The sequence below is a fragment of the Gekko japonicus genome, unplaced genomic scaffold, assembly GCF_001447785.1.
Source record: "Gekko japonicus isolate JY-2015 unplaced genomic scaffold, Gekko_japonicus_V1.1 scaffold477, whole genome shotgun sequence".
Classification (NCBI taxonomy): Eukaryota; Metazoa; Chordata; class Lepidosauria; order Squamata; family Gekkonidae; genus Gekko; species Gekko japonicus.
Window position 1 is genome coordinate 258,029 of NW_015174289.1, and position 27,726 is coordinate 285,754.

The window sequence follows — 27,726 nt, forward strand, 5'->3', positions numbered from 1 at the left end:
TTTACAACTGCTAACAAAACACAGCTGGATGATACAGAGAATTTCCCTTGTCAGAAACCCCTCCATTTGCACACACTCCATGGGAACCAAGCCATGTTCTAACCATCTTAGAGATCTGGGAGTCAGAAAATAATTCAGTTATTCTGATTTATACAATACAAAAGTCCTATGGCTACCAAACATAAGTACTGTACCATTCCAACAAATATAGCACCCCAGCAATCAGTAGTACTATTAGTAAAAAGTAAAGGTTTCCCTTGCTCAAAAGCCAGTCTAATCCAACTCTAGGGGGCGGTGCAGAAAAAATTCTAGTATAGAATCAAGTTATGGACTATAATGCCAGACTATTCCAAGGTCAGTTAATTATAATATTTAACAGCCAAGTGGCAATTCACATGCAACCTTCCTCAGTCCACCCAGTACTTTACAAATATTCCCTGCTCAATGCTGATTGGTATCAGATTTAAACTGCCCCTTTCAACTCCTGCCCATACCACTCTGGCCCATGTTCTTTTCTCCAGTATATATGGATGCAATAATGGGGGGGGGGGGTCAAGGAATGAATTGCATCACCTATGAATATGCTGCAGAACAGTCCATCACAAAAATGAGCATATCCCTATCCGAACAAATAAAAAGACAGTTTAAAACTCCTGATCACATTGGAATTCCCTCTGCTACTACTTTCTCTTTCATTGTTTTGGGGGTTGGACGCTTTTATTGTTAACAGAGTAGATCATTGCATTTTATGATAATTAATATTCATAAAGTACTGGGTGGATTGAGGAAGGCTGCAGGTGAATTGTCACTTGGCTGTCAAGATTTGAGTGACTATAGCATTCTAGTTTCCTATTCACAATTAGTGCTGTAGACTGGAATTCCCTCTACATCCATGACCATAACCAGCAGCAGAGTATGCTCAGAGTAACTGCCTCTAACCATCCTGACTAAATGACTAAGGAATAGATCAGTGTTCTATTACTTTGCTAAGTAACATTAGATATTTGGTGAATATTCAGAAGCTCATGTTGGCATACCTTGGATTCACATTTACCATGGTCAGATTTGCAGGAACAGCTTTGATATATAACTGCTGATTCACAGATGGTTCACTCACTGATTTCATTACTGCTGTAATGTATACAAACAATGTACAATGTAGCCAGGCACAGCATCTGAGGGTGTGGTGTTCGAATGCAGATTCCCGGTCATACTACCCAGCAGCTTAGGATACTGCCAACATCAACCATATTTCAGAGGTACCATGATATGCATAAAGGTGTGGATGAGAAAACATGATTCCACTTTCCTAAAATGCATCTACTACACCATAAAAAACCAACTTTCCTTTGAAAGCAATACAGAATAATTTTGTCATGTGTGAGAGCACTGAGCTTCTCAGTAAGCACAGACTGCTCCAAGCTAGGACTTACGAAAGACACAAAGAACAGCTTGGGATCAGTCAAGCACTGCAATTAGGAACAAGTGTGTTCAGACACTGGCCTGGTTCTGTTCATACTTAGCAAGGAAACCATTAATTTAGTAATGTATCTGCCTAAGAGATTTGGTCGTTTTAGATTATCTCAGAGATACTGTTGGTCGAACTACACTAGGCACCGGGGACCCATGACTTGGTTCTCCAAGGTGTAATTTAGCTGCAAAAAGCAGTAATGGGGAGGGAGGGAATATAGATTGAGACTATGGTGCTGGATATAGGAAATTTAATTGTAATCAAAAGTGGCCCCAAAACCTGTTTTAAATTAAATAGAGAAAGAGGTAGCTGCAATATGAACCATTAGTGGCAATTCAAGCTCACTTTCTCCAACTAAAGTATACCCTGGGTGATCCTACATATCACAGATCTCCAATGTCACATATTTGAGACTGTAAAGACACACAAAATTAATGAGTACTGTTTAAAATTTAGTAAGCACCTGTCAGGTTTTGTTCTTTTGGTTTATATTCTCAGGTTGCCCAATTTCCAGCCTTTAAGGATTTTCTCTGTTACACAAGGAAATATCACCAAGTATACAGAGAAAAGACTTCTGATGATATAAAGTTGGTAATTTTATTTAAATTGACCCATCCCTATAGAAGAATGAAAGACGAATTAAATATTAGTCATTCCTCATAAATTTATATATTTCGCAATGTCCCAGAATCACAAGAATCAATTTGTCAAGTTAAAAAACTTCTCGGGTTCCCAAGTAATAACAATCTGCAAAATCTGTTCACGGAGAGAAAGGTCACAATAATTCTTGGCAGAACCAATGACCAATTCCTGTCAAACTGGCTAGCAACAGGACAACTCATGTTGTAAAATATGACAGAACAATATTAAATCTATCACCTACAGCACCTATCTAAATCCAATATTGATTGTTGTAGAGATTCAGAATAGACTGCTTTAGTTTGTGATGTCGGAAAGACTCTATGACAGCTGATTGAAATATGAAAAGAAATATGCAAATATCTTACATTTCTGTGCCAGCTACATAATCAAGGCCACAGTATACTTCATTTACTATTAGTTACAGTGCAGCTCAGTGAACGTTAAATTAAGCCCCCAAATGATGTGGCAGAATTGCTCAATTTATTTGGTGGGACATTCTCCCAATTCTTCAAATTCTAATGTCCATTTTTAACCAGACACCTCAGAACATATATATGTGGTAGAAGAGAGAGCGGGTGCTGGCGCGGCAAGAACAGTCGACACAGGGAAGCTCTCTCGTGTGCCGGCTGGATTGACTTTTTTTAGAGGAGTTCAGGGGCTCCCGAACTCCACTGAGCACCTCAAAGTGGAGCACAGTGCAGGGGGCTTGCTTGGGACTCCCCGCAAGTGGCAGCAAGCGGATGAGGGTCCTTTGATTGCCCCGAAGAAAGAACCAATTGAGAGCGCCCATGCCATGACCGCCCGAGCGAGGGGGAGAAGCAGGAAACCTCAACTGAACCACTTTAAAACACCATCACCGTGAGTAAAAGTACAAGCAACAACATCAGAGACTCCCCACTGATTAAGCCCCCTTTAACTCTATTGGAAACACAAAGGAGTAGAGGGGTGAAGAATTTCTTCCCTTCCCCCCCCCCTTTCAGCAGCTAAGAAAAGATCTGAAAGTGTTCTTTAAAATGGCTTGGGCAAAAGAAGAGAAGGTTGTGATCTGAGAACAAAACTGTCAACAAAAATATCAATCTATCAATATTCCGTAGTGGGTTACAAAATTTTGGAAATGTTTATTTTATTTGGCTTTGACCTCCAGGGAAATAAGAGATCCTCTGTTTGGAACTACAAATAAATTATCTGAAATTATATGAACTATATGAAGACCCTTTAAAGGATTATAAATAACTTATTTTAATAAGTACTACAATTAAAAAAAAGAAGAATCATAAGAACTATTAGGAACTTAATTTGAACTTTTTATATGTTATATTCTCATAACATACTTTATCTTGGTTTGTTGAAATTATAAAAGTACATTCTGTTTTCTCTGTATTGTTAATTATAAGAATGCTGGCCTTGGTTGAAACTGTCTCAGTCTTTAATCTATATATCTAATAGCGAAGGCGCCCCCTGTGTGTGGATATCTAAATCCGCACATCGGGGGCACCTGAGGGGCAGGGAGATTTTCCTGCACATTTGGGGCAATCCCCAGATGTGCAGAAAAATCTAAAAACTGTAAAAAACTATAGGGGGGATACTTAGATCTCCCCAAAAGTAAAGGAGCGTTCCCTGCGCATGCGCAGGGAATGCTCTGAGAAGGCTCTGCCACCGCCACGGGGAACAGGGGGCAGGAGAAGGCTTGGCGGGCCAGCCTCCCCGCCACTGCTAGTGAGGAAAGCTTGGCGGGCCAGCCTCCCCGCCACCACCACCACGGCTGGGGAGGGAGGGGGGAGGGAGAAAGCTTGGAGGGCCGGCCTTGCTGCTGTTGCTGGGGAGGAGGGGAGGGAGAAGGCTTGGTGGCTGGCCTCGCCGCCTCCACTAGAGGGGGAGGGGGAAGGCTGGGCTCACCTGCTGTTGCCGCTTCTGCAGGCCAGGAGCTGTGGGGAATACTTCCCCCCCCCACCCCGCGAATATGTGAGAGCCATGAGGACAACCGCTGATGGCTACAGCCCTCCGCACAAACCATTGCCTCAGAAACCGTCCCTGCAGCCTCTACCTGGAGATCTATTAGCCTTCCATGCACTTCTGTGTATGGTGAGGCTCTGCGGGAGGACTCTACTCCATGGGAGGCTTCCTAAACTGCTCACTTTGCTCCTCTGCAGTACCATGTGGCTTTATTTACACTTTCCAAGACTGGTAAAAGCCCAAGTGAGATATTTTGGAGAGGAGCCCCTCTCACCATCTGAGTGTTGTGTTTAATGTCTTGCATTGCACCTGGAGTCTGAACTGCCTTTTAGCTTTGAACTACTACTGAACATGGCACCCACTCTTGCAGAAGTGATTTAAGCTAAAAAGAGATGGATGTTTCTTTCCTCTTCAGTGCAACGGGGCTGCGAGAGAGAGAGCGAGAGAGAGAGAGAGAGAGAGAGAGAGAGAGAGAGAGAGAGAGAGAGAGAGAGGGGTCATGGGCGCTATATAAATCACATGTAAATAAATAAATAAATAAATACAGAACATGCCCCCCACTCTTGCAGAAGTGATTTAAGCTAGAAAGAGACAGATGTTTCTTTCCTCTTCAGTGCAAGGGGGCTGCCAGAGAGAGAGAGAAACCAATTATGCCAGCCCCCCTCCTTCCTCCCCACCCACTAAAGGAGACTTAACCTTTTGAATGCCAGGGTGCAGTGGTTTCTGATGCGCAGGGTTGCTTTGAAGATTGTAGTGCTGTGCCCAGTAATTTCCCACCCCTTGCAATCTGCAGGAGATGCTCTGTGAAAGAGAAAGGGGGAGCTTGAAATCTCTTTCTCTCTCTCTCTCTAAAAAATAAAAAGGAATATATGGGGGGGGTGTTAACGATTAAAGGAAAGCCTGTAGCTAAGTGGCTGCTGATAGGCAACCATAGCTTTCCAGGCTAGGTTCTATGAATAAAAGGCAGGGGAAGGGGGCAGAGTTCAAGGGATTCATTGGGGCCAGGCCTAGGCAGGGTTGTCAGCTCCAGGTTAAGAAAATCCTAGAGCTGTTGTGGTCAGTTCTGAGGAGGGCAGGGTTTGGGGAGAGGAGAAGCTCCAGCTAGATATAATGCCACAGGATCCACCCTCCAAAGGAGCCATTTTCTCACCTTAGAGGGACAGACCTCAGTCATCTGGAGTTCAGCTGTAATTTTGGAGGTGTCCAGGTCCCACCCTGAGGCTGGCAACCCAAGGCCCAGCAACAATTTAAGAACATAAGAACATAAGAGATGCCAATGTTGGATCAGGCCAAAGGCCCATCCAGTCCAACACTCTGTGTCACACAGTGGCCAGAAATACCAGGTGCCATCAGGAGGTCCACCAGTGGGGCCAGGACATTAGAAGACGGCTAAGCATGGAAGACGGACAAGCATGGACGGCTTCAAAAGGGAATTAGATAAGCATATGGAGCAGAGGTCCATCAGTGGCTATTAACCACAATGTATAGATAGGGACTTTGTGGCAAGTGATGCTCTGTCTTCTTGGTGCTTGGGCGGGGTCAAAAGTGGGAGGGCTTCGAATGTCCTGGCCCCACTGCTGGACCTCCTGATGGCACTGGTATTTCTGGCCACTGTGTGACACAGAGTGTTGGACTGGATGGGCCTTTGGCCTGATCCAACATTGGCGTCTCTTATGTTCTTATGTTCTTAAACCACTAGGCCATTCAGGTTTGACCCAGAGCATATCACTGATGAATATACAGTGGAGGTGAACAATAGGTTTGACTAGATTTGATAGACAGAGTGCCTGAAGAAGTATGGATGGAGGTTTATGACATTGTACAGGAGGCAGCAATCATTTATATTTAGGATTTTTGGCTCCAATGTGCATCACCTTGCACTTGGCCACATTGAACCCCATTTGCCATGTTGACGCCCACTTTCCCATCTTTGACAGATCCCTTTGGAGTGCCTCACAATCCTCCCTGGTTTTCACCACCCTGAACAACTTCGTATCATCCTGGGTGATTTGATATATTTGAATATTTGATGGGTGGAGCCTAGGGAGGCTGGGGTTTGAGGAGGGGAGGGACCTTAGAAGAGTGTAATGCCATAGATTCCACCCTTCAAAGCAGTCATTTCCTCCATGAGAACTAGTGTTACCAGCCTCCAGGGTAGACTGTATGGCATTACACCCTGCTGAAGTCACTTCCGTCCCCAAACCTTGCCACCCCCAAATTTCCAAGAATTTCCCAACCTGGAGCTGGCAACCCTAAGGAAAATGGGAGAGGCTATGGGGACTTTCAGGAAAGGGTAAGAGGGAATAGTGGGGGAAATGAGATGCCTGCCCCAAGTCCTTGCGGGTTCCCACTTGTATGATTATAATGGATATTGTTTTATAAATACAGAAGTGGCATGATTGTAAGATTTTGTACTGAAAGGCAATCTGAAAGATTTTCTGTATTCTAACTTGGGAATGCACCTGCTTTGCTTTAATGTAACCATATCAAACTTGCTGTGTAAACAGAGGCAGCTGTGTGAAGGTATAGGTTGTAGTGACATAGAGTTGGAGAGATTTCCTGTTTTCATCACGATATTTTGGAAATGGCTGGTGTAGACAAAGTTACATTGTTGACTACAGACTTCAAACGATTATTACAGGAAACAATTCTAACAGCAGTAAGAACAGCTCTGGAAAAAAATATGAAAATGTGCTTGATTTACTCTCACAGCAGAGCACCAATCAGAAGGAAGAGCATACTGACATGACATTTATTATTGTGGAATACATTGATACAGACAATCCAACTGATATGACTTACAAAACATATTCAAAAACTGACAAGCTGACTGAAGAACTGGATATGAGACCCCATGAAAGAATGACAAGAGATGGAATTATTGAACCAACAAATGAAACATCTACTCAAAGAGAGAGAAAAGAATATATGGAACCTCAAACTACTTTAAAAATTGATTATAGATGGTTAATACCAGAAGATACTTGTTTCATCTACAAGGGGAAAAGGCACAAAATTAAGACTTTAAGGCTTAAGAGGAGAAATAAGAGAATGAAGAAGAACTTTCTAAGAACATAAGGTAGAACATGGAAAACAAACATGGTATGAAGTATTCAAGCATGTAAACTGATCGTGTAACTGAACCCCCCACATTTATGTATTTGTGTGTTATATATTTGTGTGTTTGGTCGCTGTGATGTTTGTCTTTATAAAAAAATAAAATCTAAAAAAAAAGAACAGATATATGTGGTAGAAGAAAATTTCTATCTGAGCTTATTAAATGATATATCTAAATGTCTCTGCACAAGGAGGATACATTTAGGTAGTGTGTCTCCTTTGCAAACAGAAGGTCCCAGGTTCAATCTCCGACATCTCTAGTTAAAAAGAACAGGTGGTAAGTGGGATAAAAAAGACTTCTATCCTAGACCCTGAAGTACTGCTGCCAGTTGAAGTAGACAATACTGACCTTTACAGACCACTAGTTTGACTCAGTATATGGTAGCTTCTTGTGTGCGTATTCCAGTATTTACCACAATCCCAAACAAATCACCCAACTCTCAAAAGCAATTGACATTTTAAAAAGTTAAACTAGCCAGAAATATCAGATTCTGAAAATCTCTTCAGGCTTAATTTTCCCTGCATCACACCCTATATGTTCTGAAACTGGAGAGGAGAAATTGGATTTCAAACTGTTATATTGCACACAAAGCAGCTATCCAAGAGGAACGTCTTAAAACTGGATTAGTATTTGTCCCAAAGACTAGATTAGCTGATAATAACACAGAGATGGGCAAAACCACTCAGTTCTACATCAAAGAAAATGCCTGTGTGATCAGCATTTTACATCTCAAACTGTTGAATCTTTTGTCTCCATTCTAAATTATGGAGTGCCCCCCCCATGAATCCTATGGATTATTGCATCTCTAGATGGTTTCCCAGTGTTGTAGATTTGCAAGGGATGACAGAAACTTCTTGTACTGGTGTAAAGTACTGCATTATATAATATTAATGCAACCTGTGCATGTCTCCAATATTAAGAATGCTTTTTTGATGTTGTGGTTTTGCTGGGTTTATGAAGAGGCTTCCATAGTGGCATGGTGCCATGATACCTTGAGCTACACTAGGATAGAACATACATAATGCATCCTACAATATCATGTACACATTTCAGGCTCTGTAACAGAATCCACAGGATTCTACCAAATCCAGGTTCTGGTGCACTATGGCCAGACTCGTAATTCCCCAGCTAAACTGAGAATGGGATCCAGTAGCATCCTAACAGCAGAACAGAGCAAAATCATGCTGCACGACTACATCACACTTCATGTTTGGCCAAAATAAGCCCTAGTGTTTTGATAAATGCTTCAATAAAACAGACCCAACTGGAATCAGCTTTCATTGTGGAGACTGCAGTGGAAATGCCTGTCCAGTAAGGTTTGGCATGGAACTCTGGCATCCTCCACGGAGACCAAACAGATGGCCTTCTCAGCATGAAAGCAATTAAAAACACCTCTCAAGCTATCAATTGTGCCACGGGACAGAAACGACAGAGCCCTAAAGGCCTTTCAATGGAACGCAGAGATTTTTTTTTGTTTTGTGAAGATGTTCATAACCCAGCATCTATGAGCAAAGGTAAACACACACACATACACACACACACAGGGTGAGATTGCCACAGAGGGATAATTACACTGAAAACATTTGTAAACGCTCTCTGAAATGACAGGTTACTGTTTAATAGACTTCTCACAATGTCATTAAATTGCTCGCCCTGGGACAGCCATCTTTAGAGCAGCTTTTATTTGCATACAATGACCTGCTGTTCTGAGAACTTGGCAGCTAGGAAGACAGGCCAGGCTCCTAAAAATGACAGGGGCCACGTAGCCTTCTTACATTTTCTCCTATCCTCATGCCACACATCAAAACATCAGTACCTCCAAGGCTTCACTACATTTTAACAGCTACAGAAATGGTGACTGGAAGTACCAGATGCCAAGCATAAGAAATATCTGTGTGAGAAGATAACACAATAGTGAAGCCTAGCCACATCTGTATGTCTGTCTTTTCATCTGCCTTGTCCTGAACAGCCTCACTGGTCTGGAAGGGAAGAAAAGTAATAAACCATAGTTTAGGCACCTGTGGCTTTTCACCTGGAATGAAGCCCCTTCATTATTTCCTCCCCCTGGTAACTAAAGGGCAAAACTTACAGAAAGATCCTCTGTTCTTCAGCTTTAGTGCCTTAGTGACGTAAGTAAACCAATTGCCCATACTTTTCCTATACCACTTTGTCTGTTTACAAAACCCCAACCTCTAACTCATGAGCGGATGCTGTGCATACCTTGCTACTAATACAAAAGGGTTGCCTAGCAACCTATTGGCCAATACTTCAGTGTACGCTACTCATATCTGCAGCAGTTAAAGGACCACTTGCCCTACAGCATTCACTTTCAGAAGGGTACAAGTACACAGGTGAATCACTTGCCAAGCACAAGTGTGACACCTGTGCTAAGAAGAGTGAGCAGCACAGAACCAAGAGGCTTACTGTGGATTTTAGGGGAGATGTGAAAAGGCAAGCCAATTAAAGTGAGCAGCAAAAAAGACTGAGAGGCTTGATGTGGATGCTCTGCAAGATTAAAAAAAAAAGCAATTGGATCAAAGTGAGCGGTATAGAACTTTTTCACATGTATTTTTGCCATTAGTGAATAAATAATGCCAGATACAAAAATGCAATCTGATCAAAGTGAGCAGTACAGAACTGTTTCACACATATTTTCACCATTGTTGAAGAATTAGTGAACAAATAAAGCTAAAATTGCCAGGGGGACCGAGATATTAGCTCCATTTCCAGCATTTCCACTAGGCTACTGTGTAGCCACAGAGAGAGCTATGCCTCTGTAAATCAACAAAATATGCTTAAAACAGAAAAAATAAAAACAGTTTCTGAAGAAAAAAAAATAACCAGCCATGAACTATAAATCATTATATCTCACAGAATTCAGACCCTATTAAAAATTCCAACCCCCACCCAACCCACCTCAATATATACCTAGTTGCTAAAAGCCAACAAAAATAGACTGTTTTTGAGAAATGCTCTGGCTTGGGCTACATGGAATCTCCAAGGACAGAGAGATTATCAAATTGCTGTCAGTTGTCCCTGAAAATTTTAAAGGGATACAGAGAAGAAAGTAGTCTCTTACATATGCAGGGCCAAAAGGCAGTTCAACAAATTCTCATCTGACCCTGCAGGCATGGCATCAACACCTCATAGTCAGCAATATCAAAGGCAACTGAAAGACCCAATGGGATCAACAGGGTACAGTTCACCTTAGTAATTTGTAGCCACAGATCATTGATCAAAGGTAGATCTAAATTCTCTATGTCATGTCTGGGTCAACAGTGAGACTGATGGGTTTGCAGGAAACTGATAGCGCTGTGGTTGAGTACAAGTCTCTTTCACCATGTATAACACCAAGGGCATATGCTGCTTGGTCCTAGCTCTGTGATACATTTCAGGTAGTATCCACAGTACAAAAGAAGGTCTGAAGTTGCCTCTTATGCTGTAGAACAGAAGCAGATATGTGCTAAATTTTTACCATGGACCTACTTCCACTAAAATGTGACACTTCAGAAAATACGTTTGGCTATTTATCCCCCATTTTAGAATCCCAGAATCAGTTCTGTTGGATCTTATCCATTTCTGCATTCCCACTGATGAGCCTTCATATGAATGCAAATTCATCTGAGCCTTTCAAAGAAAAGAAAATCTTTTTATCTTTTTCAGAATGGGAAAAAAACGCTACATATACTAACAAAAGGTCTTGCCTACTGTTGTGAGGTAAGCATGAAGTCTTGAATGACACCTGTGCCCTGCTGGACTTGTTTCGCTTCCACGGGGCATGCAGAGCTGGATTATTTGGGTTGGCCTTTGGAGGGCAACCGCATATTAGGGCTGTTTTAATAGTGGTATGATGACAGCCATGTATTTTAATGTTTTAATATTTTAATTTTAATGTTTTAACATTTTACTGTTTTAATATTTTAATGTTAATATTTTATATTTGCTATTTGTTTCATGTTGTTTTTACCTTATTAGTTTTAATGTCGTAAACTGCCACGACACCATTCAGGTAAATGGCGACTAAAAAAATCTAATGAATAAATGAATGAGGTCATAGGTGCATATGACCCATCAAGAGCAGGCAACTGCATTTTGATAAATACATGAGGCTGAAACATACAGTGTGACAAACTAAAACCTCCTCTTTTGAAGATACTTCAAGTAGAAGCAAGGGGGATTTGGGCTGCCAAAACCTCATACCCAACTGGGTTGGCAGCTCTGAACTGTCATGTCAGTGAAAGGCTTGCAAACTCAATTCCCTAGCTTTTTCAATATTCATAATTCATCTAAACATAAATGTGAGATGTGCCCTTCAGAATGTGGCCTCTATAATCTTATTTATTTAGAGGTGCTGGAATGACACCATCGCCTCTGTAGTATATTCATTAGCTTTTAAAGAGTAAGAATCTTATTGTACTATGATCCCATTTCTTGGGCAAATCCTCAGAGATTCATAGAATCAATCAGTTTCCAGAACTATTGAGAGGAAATACCTAGTGGATACAGACAGCCTAGGTAAACTGCAGAACAGTAAGCTGTCTTTGGTAACTGATGTGATAGCTCCAACAATCTTGCTTCCACTGGGTTAGCAAGGTGGTAGTGCACCCATAATAAAGAAAAAAATGAGATCACTAGACTTGGCTGTCCTAGGTATCCTAGTATCTTCTGGGCATAATTCAAGGTGCAAATTTTATTTTCTAGTTTATACATGTGATCTTTGATATATGTGCAATACGTGTGATGTTTTGTTTTCTGTCATAATAACCCATCCATCCCTGTGTCTTCAGAACAGAATAGGACCAAAAATATTAACAAATTAAATTCTTTGATTCAATGGGAATGGAAATATGCAAGCAGTTCTTGCACAGCTCACACCCTAGGCCGTCAACCAGTTATTCCCCCACAGAGTCTGTCCCCATATTCTGTTCCCACAATAGGCCTGTGGGGCTGAGTAGCCCATTCTCATGAACAGTGTATTACGAAGGCTGCAAACTTTCGTGAAGTTGTGGCTCTACTTTGCTTTCAAGAAAAACCACACATTGCTTTCTATACAAAAGAGGAGCCATGGTCTCATCTGAGTTCATGGCTCCCATGTTTCCCCAAACACAGGAGGAAACTGCTTGCATGAACGGATTTATTAGCATGACAGCTAACAGTGTATCAAAGCTGATACCCCTTTTTGTCAACTAACGTTCTCATTTTTACCTACTAAAGGCTATTCTGTTCTTAATTCCTCCATTTGCTCCCTTATTTACCTCTCTCCACTGAATCTTTCTCTTCATAAAGGGTTCTTAAATTCTTTTTAAAGCTGGATTCAGATTGACAGCATTTTCCCACCATCTAGTGATTTTTGCAGTCACATAACCTATTGAACAATAGAGTGAGAAGTGATCCAATAGACAGTGTGACTCCACAGTTACCACATTTTCAACCACAACAACTTACTGGAATGTGGTGAGTGTGGAACCCATCTAGCATTGCAGCTCACTGGATATCACTGTACAGTGACTTTCAAATAATAATACTTATAATATATATATATTGTACACAGTAGTGATCTCCCAACCTTTTCAGGCTTAACTAGGACTCGCCTTTAACCCCAGCAGCAGCACAGGACCCACTGAGCTGCAAGCATGTGGCGGGAAGATGAGAATCCAGTCTCTCTAAACTTGCCTGCACGAAAAAGCAATCCTCTCCAATGCTGAGTCACCTCACCTCAATGCCCTGCTGCTCCTCACAGAGTGTGTGCAAAAAGAGAAGGAGGAATGGGACACGTGCTGTCTACATATGTGCGCTACCATCAGATGCTTCCAAAAAATCAGTTAAGAAATGGCAGATCAGTGGGGGCTCGCAACCCACAACTGGGGCTTCATGATTCACCCGAAGGCTAGCAAACTCCGTACCTCAGGAGGCTACAACCTGAGTCACAAGTCCCCTGGCTCAAGCCCCACTGAACTTCTGTAAACATTCAAAAGGTTCCCTTGGAACTTTCAGTTCCCCATCAGTTTATCATCTTCATCCACTCCACTCCTTCTACTAGATTAGTTTTCCTTGCCTGTTTATCCTCCATTGTGTCTCACTAAATCCAAACCCTGGTTTTACAAGTCCCCTTTTCTTTGCCATGCTAGTTACCCTGATGCCCTCAATCATCATCACCACCACCACCACCACCACCATCCCCTTTCTCCACCATTTCACCAGCCTTCCATTTTGAAAATGGGTTGGTAAGTTATTTGCCTAGCAAGAGAGCTGATCCATCTGAACCAAATCATCCCCAAAAGCAGAGCCTGCATTTCACATGGAGCATGGGGACCCCTCGAAAAGACACTTCTCTAAGCCCGTTTGCCTCCTCTCGGGATCCTGCAGGGACCAAGAAGCAGAAAGAGGGTCTCCTTCGCTCAGCTCGCCTGACCTACGACTCTCATTAAGAGAATCTTTTCAAACCAGACACTGCAAAAATGTCTTGCTCGCGCCTCAGTTGCTTGGGGGAGGTGGAAGGGAGCTATTTGGAGAAGCTGTCTCCATGGCAACACAAATTCCCATCAGAAAATGTGCACAGGTCACCTGTTTCTGTGAAAGTTTCTCTCTTGTTTTCTTTCCCTGCCTCTCCAACAGGTGTCAGGGGAGCAGATGCTGTTTGACACACCAGCCAGGAGATGTGAGAACATCTCGGATTCGGGAGAGATGCCTCAGGAAGGCTGACCTCCTGCAGTCTCAGAAGTCAGCAAACGTCTACTTTGGCATGTGAACGGGAATGCGGAGTAGAGGTCCCAACGGTCTGCATTTGGGGGGGGGGAATAAGAGCCTGACACTTTTCAGGGCTCAGGTGTAAACCTGGGTGAAATGACAAGTGCAAAGGGGCTTACAAGTGACAAGCCTGGTCTCTAGTCGCTGTTCATGTCAAAACTGCCACATGTTTTAACAAGCAGCTAAAGGATAGGGAGAGAGGATGAAGGGAAGCTTCAAGCCAAGAGCGAGATGTACTGGCAGAACTGACTCTGTAAGAAATGGAGAGTTGCTGTTTGCAGTCGGACAGCTCCTAAATCATAACTCTCTCCTCCCTCTTCCCCCAAGCTATCCGGGTGCAAAAAAAGGAGGATTGGCTTTTGCTTACACCATTATACGGCTCTAGGCACTGTAAAAATTGCCACCTTGCTCTCTGAGAAGAAAAAAATGGAATGGCCTGGCAAAAGCTGCAGAGTCATGATGATAAATCATTCCCAGTGCTCTAAGCTGTACAGGAATTGAAATCCAGCCACAGAATCCTTCCAAGGGCATAGGCCCTGCAAGAATCCTGGATTTGAGAAGAATAAAAGGGAAGGAGTAGGCACAGAGGTCCAGGTTGCTGAAAAAATGAAGTATTCCCCAAGACTGCAAAAATATCTCAGACTCCAAAATGCCAGCCTAAAATCTGGAGATGCTAGCATTGTGTAGTGGCTAGGCAAGTAGCACAGCTAGTGAGAGCTTGAGGCACACAGGTCAGAGGGCCAGGACCGGGCACAGTGTCCAGTCCAAACTCCTGCCTGCTCCACCAGCAGCACGTTCCAGCCTGTTCTTGAGCTGACTAATCCAGATGCAAAACCAAACCATGGACCGCATTCATACTGCAGTGTGCATCAGAGTGATGCTGCCTCCTTGTCAAACTGTCAAAAAGTTGGCCACTGCTGCCCTGGAGACACTGAAACCTGGAGCCTGAAATGCAGCCAGCTGTACAGGGCCAAGCCAAAGCAGGGGTTTCCTACTGCCTGTCAGTCACAGGGACTGACTCCCTTTTTCTGTTCCATGCCTGAAGAGAGGCAAGAGCATTCTGACTGAAATCTATAGCAAAGCCTCCTCCGGTTTCCGGTTCCCAAGAGAGGCACACACAAAGCAGTCATAAGTTTGGGGAACATTTGTTTGAGATTCCTGTCTTGCCTGCTTGAAAGAAGAGAGTATCAGCTTAAGACAAGTCTCTGTTCTTCATTCAGTTTCAAAAAAAACACAAGAGCCCAGGATTTGGGATTTTTAAAAAAGAAACTAAAAAGGCAGCTCTCATTAAAAAGCTACCAGGTGTTCCCAGCACAATCTGTAGCTCCCTTTTTAACTCTAATGATTTCATCGCTTGTGTGACAGATGCACTCTCTAGGACCTTTCCCAGAGCATCAAAATGTCATCTCTGCACCATAAAGCATACATTTAACAAATCTGATGCTGTTTTCCTTCCTCACCACCCATATTATCAGCACAAAATACCACAAGGCTTATACATTTATAGACAAAGGAAGGCACTGTTCAAAATGTTGCAACTACACCTTGCTGATCCTTGAACCCAGGAGATTTGCCTGTTATCTGCACCACAGGGTAGGTTTTTCAGGAGAAGACTGAGGTACTAGTATAGGAAAAGAACAGCTTTCTCCAGAAGGTTTCTCCAAATTTCTCTGCTAATATCCAAAGTTTGTGCTTCACCAGTCACCCTGAAAGACTGGGCCCTTCAAGGTGCCAATAAAGTAGATATGATCACTGTTTTCAATGGCACTTTGAAAGTTCCAGGGGAGATCACAGAGTGAGACGCTAATGCTTGAGCACTAATCCTCAGAAACAGCACAAAGCAGGAAGACGCCATATTCCATTGCTTTCCATGTGGCTGCAATTAGTGGCAACAGCAGGTATCTTATAAATAACTATGTATGGGAGTGAACAAAAAATGTTTGCAAGAGTGCCCATGCAATGTGAATGAGCTTGAGCTTCTAGGCTTTTCTGATCCAGCTGCAGACCCCACAGTACAAAGGGTCACATTATCACATTTCACATATGTAGCAGCCCAACTCTGCTCAAAAGGCAAGGACACAGGGAGAACACTTGCTCAACAATAATAGAGATTATTCACAGATAAGGGGCTTACAAAGAGAGGCAGGGCTCCTGCCTCTTACTGAGGTTCTCTAAGTATACCACAAAAACAAAAAAAAAAAAGATTTCCACTAGAAAAACAGGCTAGTTAAGACAAACCATGCTCACTATCCTAAAAATACTGAAAGCCAGTTAAAGAGGGACGGGAGGGGAGAGGCCTGTTCAGGCCCTTCAGAAACTGTAGCATTCTGGAGGTAAGATACGAGGGGTCCCCATCATTCACCCCCAAACCTCCATAGCATTTCCTAATGGGCCTGCAACTCGTTGGAACGATATTATGCATCGTAATATAACCTAGTTGGAGACAGCTGTAAACTGAAGACACTCACCTTGATGTATGTGTCAAGGCTCGGATGGACACGGTTCACTGCCAAATGGATGGACAGTGGAGTAGTGTAGGGGAAAGTTGCCATGACTACATGACTAGGGGCTGGGAAGTGGAAAATCTTGAAACCATATTTCTGGAACATGCGGACCACTTTCTCAGATGGCTTCTCATCACCTTCACTCAGGATCCTGCCCACCAGGTAGCGGCATTTCTCTGGGTCCACCTATGGGAAAAATAAGAGGTAGCATTAGAAAGTTCCAAAAGCCCCACAAGCAATATTTAAAATACTGGAATAATGGTAACAATTCTGTAATTCAGTGATGTCACAGAAAAATTAAGACTTACGCTCAGTTTTCAAACGGAGGAATACTGGAGGTCCCTAATTGATTATCAGGGACTCCTCAACAAAAAGAGTAAGGCTGCAGTCACACTGACCTCTTACCGCGACTTGCTCCCGCTGTCGGTTTATCCGCGACTTTTTTATTGGATGAAAACTGGTTACATGTCCCTCTTTAATCATGCAGTGAGTCAGAGAGCTGCGCCGCTCAAGTGGTGGCTTTGGATTTTTTTAAAAAACAAAATTCATTTGCGCATGCACGAGGGTTATCATGTGCATAACTGCGCATGCGCATAATGGTGGTTGCCGGGGGGGGGGAGACCAAATCGCACTCATTGCGAGAGGGGAGCCAAGTTGGGGGAAAGTGTGGCATCGTAGCGGAAACACACGAAAAGTACTCATTTTTCCGGGTGTCGGAAAATGCAGGAGAGAACCAGGACCATTGCGCGAGTGGATTGGCCTGTCTGATCAGCGATTTTATATGCGAGAGGGAACAGCAGTGAATCCCGATCAAAACAACCGTGTGACCACAGCCTAAGAGTCCAGTGGCACCTTAAGGGTTAGTCTTACTTTTTTCTTACTCTTACTCTTTTCTCCTGGTACAGACAGACTAACACGGCTACCCATCTTGATCTACCCTCAATGAAAGTATCGGTAATGACAAACATTTTCTAAACAGACTCGCCCCCATTATCAACATTCATGTACAACCAAAGAAGAATACTGGTTGTGTTCCAAACTGCATTCTCAGTTTATATGAGCTACAGTCAGGTCCAATAAGCCAGTAGGTACCCTGTGTGAACTGAGCATAGGGTTGCCAGGTCAAATTCAGGAAATACCTGGGGACTTTCCCGTAAATAAATAAATAAAACAGCAGTGCGGTTCCCCTGATTAGAGCTTTCATTTCCTCATCCTCTTTTTTACCTTCAAACGGTTCCCCAGAAAATGAAAGTGTGATTTGTTAGACCCCCACAAGTCCCTTGTCAGGCTTTGGTAGCATTTCCAAGCATGGCTTTATTAAAGGACACAAACTCACTCACAAAGCAGCCAAAATAAACAATGAACCCTTTCCCAAACAGTTTGCAAGCCCACACTTTTGTGATCTCACTGGGGCAATGGTATAAATCACTTTACTCACAAGAGAATTAAAAAAAATTAATTAATTAAATAAATAAATAAATAAAGAGTTGCTGAATGTAACAATCTGCTTTATTTCAACCAACAAAAGTAACAGAGAAGAAGGGGAAGAGGAGGAGGAGGAAGAGATTGGATTTATACCCCACCCTTCACTCGGAGTCTCAGAGTTGCTTACAATCTCCTTCCCTTCCCCTCCCCACAACAGACACCCTGTGAGGGAGGTGGAGCTGAGAGAGCCCTTTTGAAAACAGCTCTTGAGAGAACAGCTCTGAGAGAACTGTGACTGACCCAAGATCACCCAGCAGCTGCATGTGGAGGAGTGGGGAATCAAACCCAGTTCTCCCAGAATAGAGTTCGTGCTCCTAACCACTATAACAAACTGGTTCTAGAGCAGTCTAGGGGGTGGAGTTTTCCTCCATCCCATAACCAGGTTCTAGTTAACTCTTTACTATCAATTTTACTATACACAAGACTTCTGAAACAAATGCAAAACAAACAGAGGGACTGTGCTCTCTTCCTCTGTCACACACTCACTGGGAAGAGCCACGTGGCTCGTTTCTGCTCTCCCCCTCCCCACGCAGCTTTCATCCTGCTGAGATTTAATGGCCCACACAGATTCCCAAACACAAACAGTTTGCAAGCTTCTTCTAAAATGTCCTGCAGGGATTTATAGGTACATCATGGCTATTGAGGCAGGGCTTCCTCCCACCATCCAGCTGGCTGGCGGCAGGGAGGAGCCTGGAAAATCAGGTGATCCCCCACCCGGATCTGAGGGCTGGCAAGCCTAAATGAGAAGTCTCCCTAGAGCATAATCTTTTGCAATGTGCAGGATCAGGAAGCATAACTGCAATAGAAGACAGAGCCTTGGCACCTCACTTCCATCAAAAGATCAAAAGACTTGCTTCTAACACATTTCTGTAGCATTTACTCAGAAGCAGATTAGCCCTGAAGCATTTGACTGAAATTACCTAAAAAGTAGGATGCACAGGTATTAGGTATATACTAGAGGCCACTACTTCAGGATTTACCTGCATTGTAGGGGATTCTTTTTAATCTTGTTTTTCTGTAACAAAAATGCTATGATTCTGTCCAGGTCGAATACATGGTCCAGAGCTCTGTCTCTGAAACCAAAGCAGGAGGATATACTCTGTCTAGACAAATGAGCCAGACCTAACCTTTAGTGTCAGATTCTGGAATCTGACAAATTTAACATTCGCAACTGAACAATGAGAGAATAAATACCTCTCAATAACGCCTGTACAGCTATTGACATCCTTCAGGTGGAGGGCTCCATTGATTTCCATAGCTGAGAATACATTTGTTATTCAAACAATGCCAATCATAATACAGACACCAATTAGAATCAGTGCCAACTCTCACTCTCTATTATGAAAGAAGCAACAAGTGTGCAGGAGCAGGAGCAGCCAATTCAAAGGCCTTGCGGCTCTACCTGCTAACCAAAGACCATGCTGTGGCATTTTTAAAAGATGTATGCAGACAGGCTTTTTAGGACTGCGCTGGTGGAATATTAAAACAACCCCTTGAAATTCTCAGGGCTCCCACCCAGACCACCAGTGCTATTTCAGCTGCGTGCTGTGAATAAGTTCTTTTTCATTTTCCCCACTGACAGGCACAGTAAATTGATCACTGCGATCCTAGAAATATGGATCAGAAACATCTGAAACTTTCCTAAAGACGTCAAGGCCAGGAAAATGGGCAGTCTGTGGGCAGGGCCGGGGGGGGGGGGAACCACAAAACTCCATGCATCCATGTATATCAGGTTCTCTGAATTCCCAGCTTTCATTTTTTAAAAGTAAATCTCTAGCTCTTTCCATTGTGTTTTCCCCCTTATATCTCTGCAGCGGAAAGGGCTAGATCTACCTTTAAAAAAAACAAAAAAAGCTGGGAATTCAAAGCACCTGGTACACATATTTGTTATAACATTATTCTCTATGAAATGACATTCTAGTGTCCATTTCTTTAAAATATAGAGCCTCCTGTGGTTGGGGGAGGAAACAGCTGCTGCAGAGACAATCTCGGGGGAAATGGCTGCTCTCTGTGGGTGGGGAAGATCTGAGTTTTTCCACCCACACAGAAGCCATCCAGCAGCTTCAATCTTTCCCAACACTTTGGAGCAAAGCAAGTTTGAGAAAGACTGGAGGAAAGCCAGTAAAATCCTGGGAAGGACACAAATGCACACGGTGTGGTTGCCAGCTCTAGCTTGGGAAATGCCTGGAGATTTGGAGGTGGAGCCTGGGGAGGGCAGAGTTTGGGGAGGGGGGGGGGACTGCAGCTGGATGTAATGCCACAGAATCTATCTTCCAAAGCAGCCATTTTCTCCAGAGGAACCAATCCCTGTAACCACCTGGAGACCAGTTGTAATCCCAGGAGATCTACAGCTACCATCTGGAGACTAGCAACTCTAATGTACCGTGATGCTGGGGGGAAGTAGAAAAAACCTGCAACCCAACAGCATTGAAGCCACGGCTGACAACCCATGTGGAAGCCATCAGAAGCTGCATACTTTACTGCGGTGAGGCTGAGGAAAACGCTTGCTAGGGCTGCGGTCACACACACTAAATAATCCACTTCCAGTGCACTTTCCAACTGGATTTTACTGTGCAAACTGGCAAAACCCAGTTGGAAAGTGCATTGAAAGTGGATTGAAAGGGGATTATTTAGTGTGTGCCTTAGCCTATCAACCAAGCCAGCACTGGAGCAAGGCAAGACCCCTCAGCCTTATTTTCAAGTTTTCTTCTCATCCTTACTGTGCCTGGGCAGTGAAACCATGCAAACCTCTGTTTTGATTATGGACATAAAAATATTATGAACAGGAGACCTCTGTTATTATTATGAACAGTCAAGTCAATATTTCCCAAGGATCTATCAAAGTAGTGAGAGGATGATTCCTCCCTCCTTCCACATTTTACCCTCTCTCCACCTTTAACAAGTACGGTGGTGACCTGTACCCATCTTTATTACTGGTTATAAATGTGGAATAGCGAATGCCTTTCTGCATTAAACAACACATCAAGCAATACTGTAGCTTTAGTATTTGATAGGACTGCCAGGTGGGTAGGGGTTAGGGTTGCCAGATCCAAATTGGGAAACTGCTGGAAATTTGGGGATGGAGCCTGGGACCTCAGGGGGGGGGGTACAGTGCCCTAGAGTCCAAAGCATTCATTTCTCCAGGGGAACTGATCCCTGTAGTCTGGAGATGAGCTGTAATTCCAAGGAATCCCCAGGTGCCACCTGGAGGCTGGCATCCCTAGCGACTATAAATGGTGTTTGTAGTTTTTAATAGATCTTGTTTTAGATTTTGTTAAAGCATATATGAAGTTAGAATCAAACCCCCCCCCCAATAATTAGAAGTAATTTAATTCCATTTCAAACACTGTTCAAGCAATTTTTTTTAATTAGTATTGTTCTGGTGGTACATCTGATTCTTGGCCTTTTGTAACTACAACCACTACTGAAGGCATTAAGCTTCATGTTATATGACAAACAACTTGTTATTTCTAAAAGATAGGTCAGTAAGGAAGAAACTACATCATAATAATTAATTTACTTAATAAACTATTATAAGAGGTGATATCCACTGGTTCAGAATACTTTAAAAGTGGATTAGACAGATTCATGTAGGTGGCCAGGTCCATAAATGGCCGTTAAATGTGATGGCTGAACAGAACCTCCATGTTCAGAAGCAGTATACATCTGAATGCCAGTTGCTGGGGACAATTGTGAGACAGTGGCTGTCACCTTTATTCCCTGCTGGCGGGATTACCAGAAGCATCTGATGGGTCAGTGTGGGAAATCAGATGTTGGACTGGACAGATATTTGATTTCATTCAGCAAGCCTCTTATTTTATTCTTATGAAAGAAAGCCACATTGCATGCAATTACATTATCTTCATTTTTACAGGGAGATTTAAAAACGTGATTCAGTGATCCCATGGCTCCTTCTGCATCTTTAAGTGTGCTACTAAATTATTAAAGTGCCCCAAAAGGAAGGAAACTACAGTTTTCCAGTGCTGAAGGGAAGGCATTTTGTACATGCTCAGAAGTATTTTTCTTCCAGGACTCAGTTTGTGCGAAAATCAAACTCTAAGACTAAGTCCTAATGAAATCTTGGCACAAGGCTGACCACAACTGAGAGAGATTCTATAGGGCTCTGTTGCGGAAAACCCAAAAAGGAATCTCTACTACTTAGGGACTCCGCTAACATGTTTCCTCTCCATGGAGAATACAACTGACTCCCACATCTTCCCAGTTTTGCCTCCCCGTTTAAGCATCCTCACATTGTTGTGAGCTTACTTCTTTTTGTTTTGGGTGAGCAGAAATGTCTTAAACTATTTTTTTTCCAGTTGAGTACTTTTTGAGAGAGACTGATTTTTCACTTCATTCAATTGGGCTTATTCCCAGGTAATTTGTGTCTCGTCTGTATTTAATTTATAGCGCACATCAGTATTCAGGCTAGGTCCCTTGGCTTTCTGCTTGCTCATTTTTTGCACCAGATCCTCTTGCAATCTGCACAACATTAATCATGAATAAAATCTATTCTTTAATAATCTCATTCCTTGCCCTTTAACTGTTTCTTACCTAATGAACAATGATTATTGAACCACCCAGCAGGAGCCGCTGCAAGAGTCGAGCCGAGCCACCACGCAGAGTCGGAGGAAGGAGAGCCGCTGGATTAACAAACTAGCCGGTAGGGTGCCTGATAGGCATTCCCCTCCCCAGTACTATGTGGCCCTAGCTAGGATTGTTAAATTGTACTCTGTAAACCGCTCAGAGCCCTTCGGGGGTGAGCGGTCTAGAAATTGAAAGTTAAATAAAATAAATAAATAAATAATTCTATTCATATCAGAAAGTCAAGTGATTTGTTTCACAATGGTACTTGTTTGAATCAGGGTCATGGGGGAGGGGCAGATGGAATCTTTGTCTGGGGGTCCACATTGGCTCTTGGCAGCTCTGTCTATGGAAAATGTTACGCCTCAAGAGACAAAATTCACCCACTTAATGTGGGCACAATGCAGAGCAGTCAGTGAATCCTTCATTGTGACAGACTGTCAAGGGTTAATGCCTAACAGAGTCTGAGAACCTTTGAGTAACAGGCTGTTTGAACAGAACCATTAAGGAATGACAGCTGGCAACTGACAGCTGAAAAAGAGACAGTAAGGTGCTGACTGAGGACTGGGAAGGAGGCTAAGAGAGTGAGTGGATCAAGGAGGATCCTCACTCAAGTCAAGAAAGGGAAATACTTTCTAGAAAAGAGGAGTGATCCCTCTTTTGTGTATAAAGAAGGATTTTGTTAACTTGGTTGCATGTTCCTGCCTTCTGAACTTTACATGTCGGCAAAACCCAGAAACCTATGCTTGAGTGTTTAAGCAGAAATTGAAAAGAATGCCTCTCTCCTCAATGTTTTAAAGACCTTGTTGAATAGCAGAAACACTTACTTGATGGCAACAAATTATCTGGTGTTTCTGTAAATACAAAGTTGCCTCAGTTTTATTATCTGCTCACCTCATACATCCTACCCCCTTAGTCCACCTGACCTTTTCTCCTCCAAGTTAAATAAAACTTTTGTTTACTTTGAACTTTCAAACATCTCTTGTGTGCCATTTCAAAGGCAGAATATATATATATAAAGTGACTGGGTGGTAAAGCTATAGACAAACAAATAAGCAGAAAATAGATAAAGGGGCTTAAGACCTCAGGTCAATGAAGCTAATAAATGAAATGGAATGTGTCATGCTGTGTTTTGCACCATAAACCCAAAGAACATTCTCTTTGGAATAGTGACAAATTAATAAGAGTATAATAAAGTTCAAATCAAACTGGTAACCCAGATTTTACTGTTCCTATATGTACCCTATAATCAACAAAGTCAGTTAGCTCCTCTCAAGTGCCCAGGCTTCATATAGTACAAGCCAACATACAATGCAACAATATCCACTCAAAAATATTTGATGTTATTGGGTGTGTGTATTACATTCTACACTCCTTTTGCATCCTGATACAATTTCCAATTTCATCTCTGTGGGAAAAAGTAGGGTTGCTAGCACCCCGGTGCTAGCACCTTTCCCAGGCTCTTGCCCACTTCAATCTGACCTTTTTGGTCCTACTTCTGGTTTCACTCTAGTTTGGGGGCAAAACTGTATGGTTTGAAGCCGAATTTACCATAGAGTTTTGCCCCAAAACCAGAGCGTCACTCCCAACCACAAGTAGGCCCAAAACTGGAAGTAGGCCTGAAAATGCCCAACATCACTTCCAGTCTTCTGGAAGGATGTTGGGAAACCCCTGCTTACCAGGCATGTTGACCTGGCAACCCTAAGAACAAGGGATAGGAGAACAAACTGCTTTTTAATAATTTGTGTCTTTGATTAGAGGCTTTGGAAATCTCCAAAATGGTATTCACAACCCTGAAATAGCCACCTAGAATTATAAAACAGTTTGGTGAGATTTTATTTATCTATTTTTTTTCACTCATGCCCTGCCTTTCTCCCCAGTGGGGACCCAAAGCATCTTACATCATTCTCCCCTCCTCCATTTTATCCCTACAACAATCCCTGTGAGGTAGACTAGGCTGAGAATGTGTGACTAACAAGCTTCCATGACAAAGCAGGGATTTGAACTTGGATCTCCCAGATCCTAGTCTGACAATCTAACCACTACATCACACTCTACTCCAAACAGTAACACAGAGGCAAGTGTCTCTGAACAGCCACCCTTGAGCAAACTAGTCATATCATTCAGACTGTATCATTTGTAAAAAAAACCTGCCTTGCTCCCCCCACATGTAAAAATGAATAAACTACTGACTAGAGGAGACCCTGTTCCTCCCTCATAACAGCTGCACCAACTACTAGGCCTAGGGCTGCCAAATCCCCCCTGGGGGCGGAAAATCCCCCGCCCCAAAGGCCCGTTCCCAGACGCCGGGGAATCGGGCCCCAAGGGGAACCCCGCCCTGGCGTGCGCGTTACAGGGCAGTGACGTCATTACTCCGGGCACGCTGGGGGCGGGGCTACAGCCATACAAGGGAAAACTCTATGGTTTTCCCTTGTATGGTCATGGCCCCGCCCCCAGCGTGCCCAGCGTCATGACGTCATTGCCCTGTGACGCTAATGCGGCGCGCGCGCACGCCGGAATCCCCCAGGAGTCCCCCGCCAGCGAGGTAAATCACAGTTGGCAACCCTAACTAGGCCTCAGCTGCCCTCACTCTCACTGGAAAGTCATTTCCTTCCTTCCACCTACAGAAAGCACCCCCCACACTGTGCAACATGAGCTGATTACATGTCTCTGTGGGCAGATCTGAAAGTGGCAGCATTTCCCTATATTCTGTTGTAATGTCAATACTTCATGATGTAGTAAAAATTGGCTGCAATTTGTGCAGAGCTACAGAAGTAGGGCTGTCGACTCTAGGGCTGCCAGGCCCCTCACTGCTCCGGTGGGGGGATTTGGGGTGGGTGTTCCAGGGGTGGGCAGGGCCACCTCAAGCCCCACAACAAGCCCCATCCCCCAAGCGCAACCACCCACCCGGCGACTCCTCTCCCTCCCTTCCTGCCTGATTTAAAGGGTCTTTTTGCGAGCCGTGTGTGCAGCCCACGACTGCCCCTCTCCCTCTCTCCTGCTCGATGTAACAAGTCCTCCAGCTGGTTGGTGAGCCATGTGGTCCCCCGCTGATCAGCTGAAGCCCTTTAAATTGGGCAGGAGGGGAGGGAGAGGGGTGGCTGGGCAAGTGGTCACTCTTGGGGTGGGGCTTGTTCTGGGGCTTCCCCCACCGGCCAGCTGGCCAAGGGCAGATTGAAGCCCCTAGAAGCGGGGGAACCCCCACCCAGACCTGGGGGCTGGCAACCCTAGCCGGCTCCAGGCTGAGAAATTCCTGGAGATTTGAGAGCCTAGGAAGGGTGGGGTTTGGGAAATGGAACGTCAGCAGGATATTATTACATAGTCCCTTATCCTCCAAAGCAGCTATGATCTCCAGGGGAACTCATCTCTGTAGTCTGGAGATCCCCTTTCAAAATACAAAACAAGGAGATCTTGTCTATATCAGAGAATTTACTTCAGAATCAGAGTCAAAAGGACTTCATTTTCCCCACTCAAAGGTGAATGTATGAAAATGCCTTAAACAAAGGGAGATTCTTGGTCCACCCAGTCCAGTACTTTGACAAGCAGTGGCTCTCCAATGGCTCAAGGCACAGGTCTTCTAAACAAGGCAACCAGAGAATCTTTCACTGAAGATGTCAGGGACTGACCCTTGGACCTTAACCATGCAAGACCATGTGTTCCCCAAGTGAGCAATGGTCCCTCCCCTCCTAACACAGCAGTATAATTCAGTTTAACACACTGGTGTAACTGTGTAGGTGATCATTTGCGGCAAACCCAGATAGGAAACTCACATGCTCACAGTTCGACGCCAATCCAGAACTGTGGGAAGCAATACTTGAAAAAAGGTATCATGCGAATTGGTTCCTGCATATCTTTCCCCGGTGTGGACTGCACTACTCTTGATGAACTCACCATTTTCCCAGTCTGCCAGGTAAACAGCACTGTCATCACAGTATTATGTGCTATGTGGGATCCAATATACTAAACCAGAGGCTCAACACCCCCCCCCAAACATGCAGTATCTGGCCTAGAGATAGTGGACTTAGGTCCTGTCCATACGAGGCCTTTTGGGACGGGAGGGGGATGGGACGGGGGCGGAGCAAACGGGCACGATCCCACGGCAACATCTGGGAATTGTTGCCTGCCCGTCCCTGTTCCGTCCCAAACGGCGATACCGCGCTGTAAAAAAGAACCACCTACCTAGGTGGTTGTATCCCTTCCAGCGCCGCAAGCCGGGCCGTGGGATCGGGCGGCGCATCCTTGAGCTGCCGCATCCCGGCCCCCCGCCGTACTGCGCATGCTCGAGCATGCGCAGTTCGGCAGCCTCCCCCTCCCATCGGACTTTCCTCCCCCGTATCTGATCGTGCCGGGGAGTGATGCGTCGCTGGGATCCCGCCACGGCGTCTCAAGTTCGGTGTGGCTCTGCTTAGCCGCGTTTCAGCCGTCCCGTGTGGCAGCAGCCTTAGTCCCTCTGTTGTATTTGAATTTGGTCCTGAAGAGTTCCAAATATACCAACAATGCAATGTACAGCACAAAACATAGGCGAATAATGCAAGAAGCTTGACGGCTTGGCTAACTGAAAAGAAGAAGGAGATATTTGATCTATTTAAAGATAGCACACATTTAAAGATAAACGCAAGGTGTTTTTTTTTTTTAAAAACCCTCTGCTGTATTATTGCTTTTCAGTTTTCAAGAACCAACGTGCAGAAGTAAAATAACATTGCTCATAAAGGCACCTCCATTTATAGATGAAGAAAAGGGGGCTCTTTGCTTAGATCACACCATACTAGCAAGAACAACATCCACCCAACCCCCCAAAAAATCCACCAGACCTTTATGAGTACAGAAACATTCGCTCTGCCAATTTGTCAATTCATGTATGTGAAAAATGAGAGGTTAAAGTATTCACCAAGGAGTCAAGCTTGAGGGAATCAGACAAAACAAACCATCCATTTGCTCCTGTAATTTTTATACCGCCCCCATGGAACTGTTCAGCAGAAACATCTCTCATATCACTCCTGCCAGGAAAGGCAATCCAATCTAACCCTCTAGAGCCATAGGAATTGTAGCCAGGCATGCAGGGCGTTGAGCCAGAGGACTTCAAAGCAGAGTAAAACAGAAGTCTAATGAGAATGACAGAATTTGCCTAGCAGTAGCCTAACCCACCACCACAATATTCCAAGCCTGTTTTTCTACTAAATAAGGCAGCATTTTGGCCAAATGCTGCAAGACAACTGATTGTTATT

General features: G+C 43.8%; 1 protein-coding gene across 1 annotated transcript in view; it reads right to left on the bottom strand.

The window, feature by feature from the left end:
* Positions 1-27,726, bottom strand: part of TEX264 (testis expressed 264) — a 214,605-nt gene that overhangs the window by 126,884 nt on the left and 59,995 nt on the right. Inside the window, exon 3 of the mRNA XM_015424021.1 lies at positions 16,400-16,621. Coding sequence (XP_015279507.1) covers positions 16,400-16,621 — 222 coding nt within the window. The remainder of the gene's footprint in view (positions 1-16,399; positions 16,622-27,726) is intronic.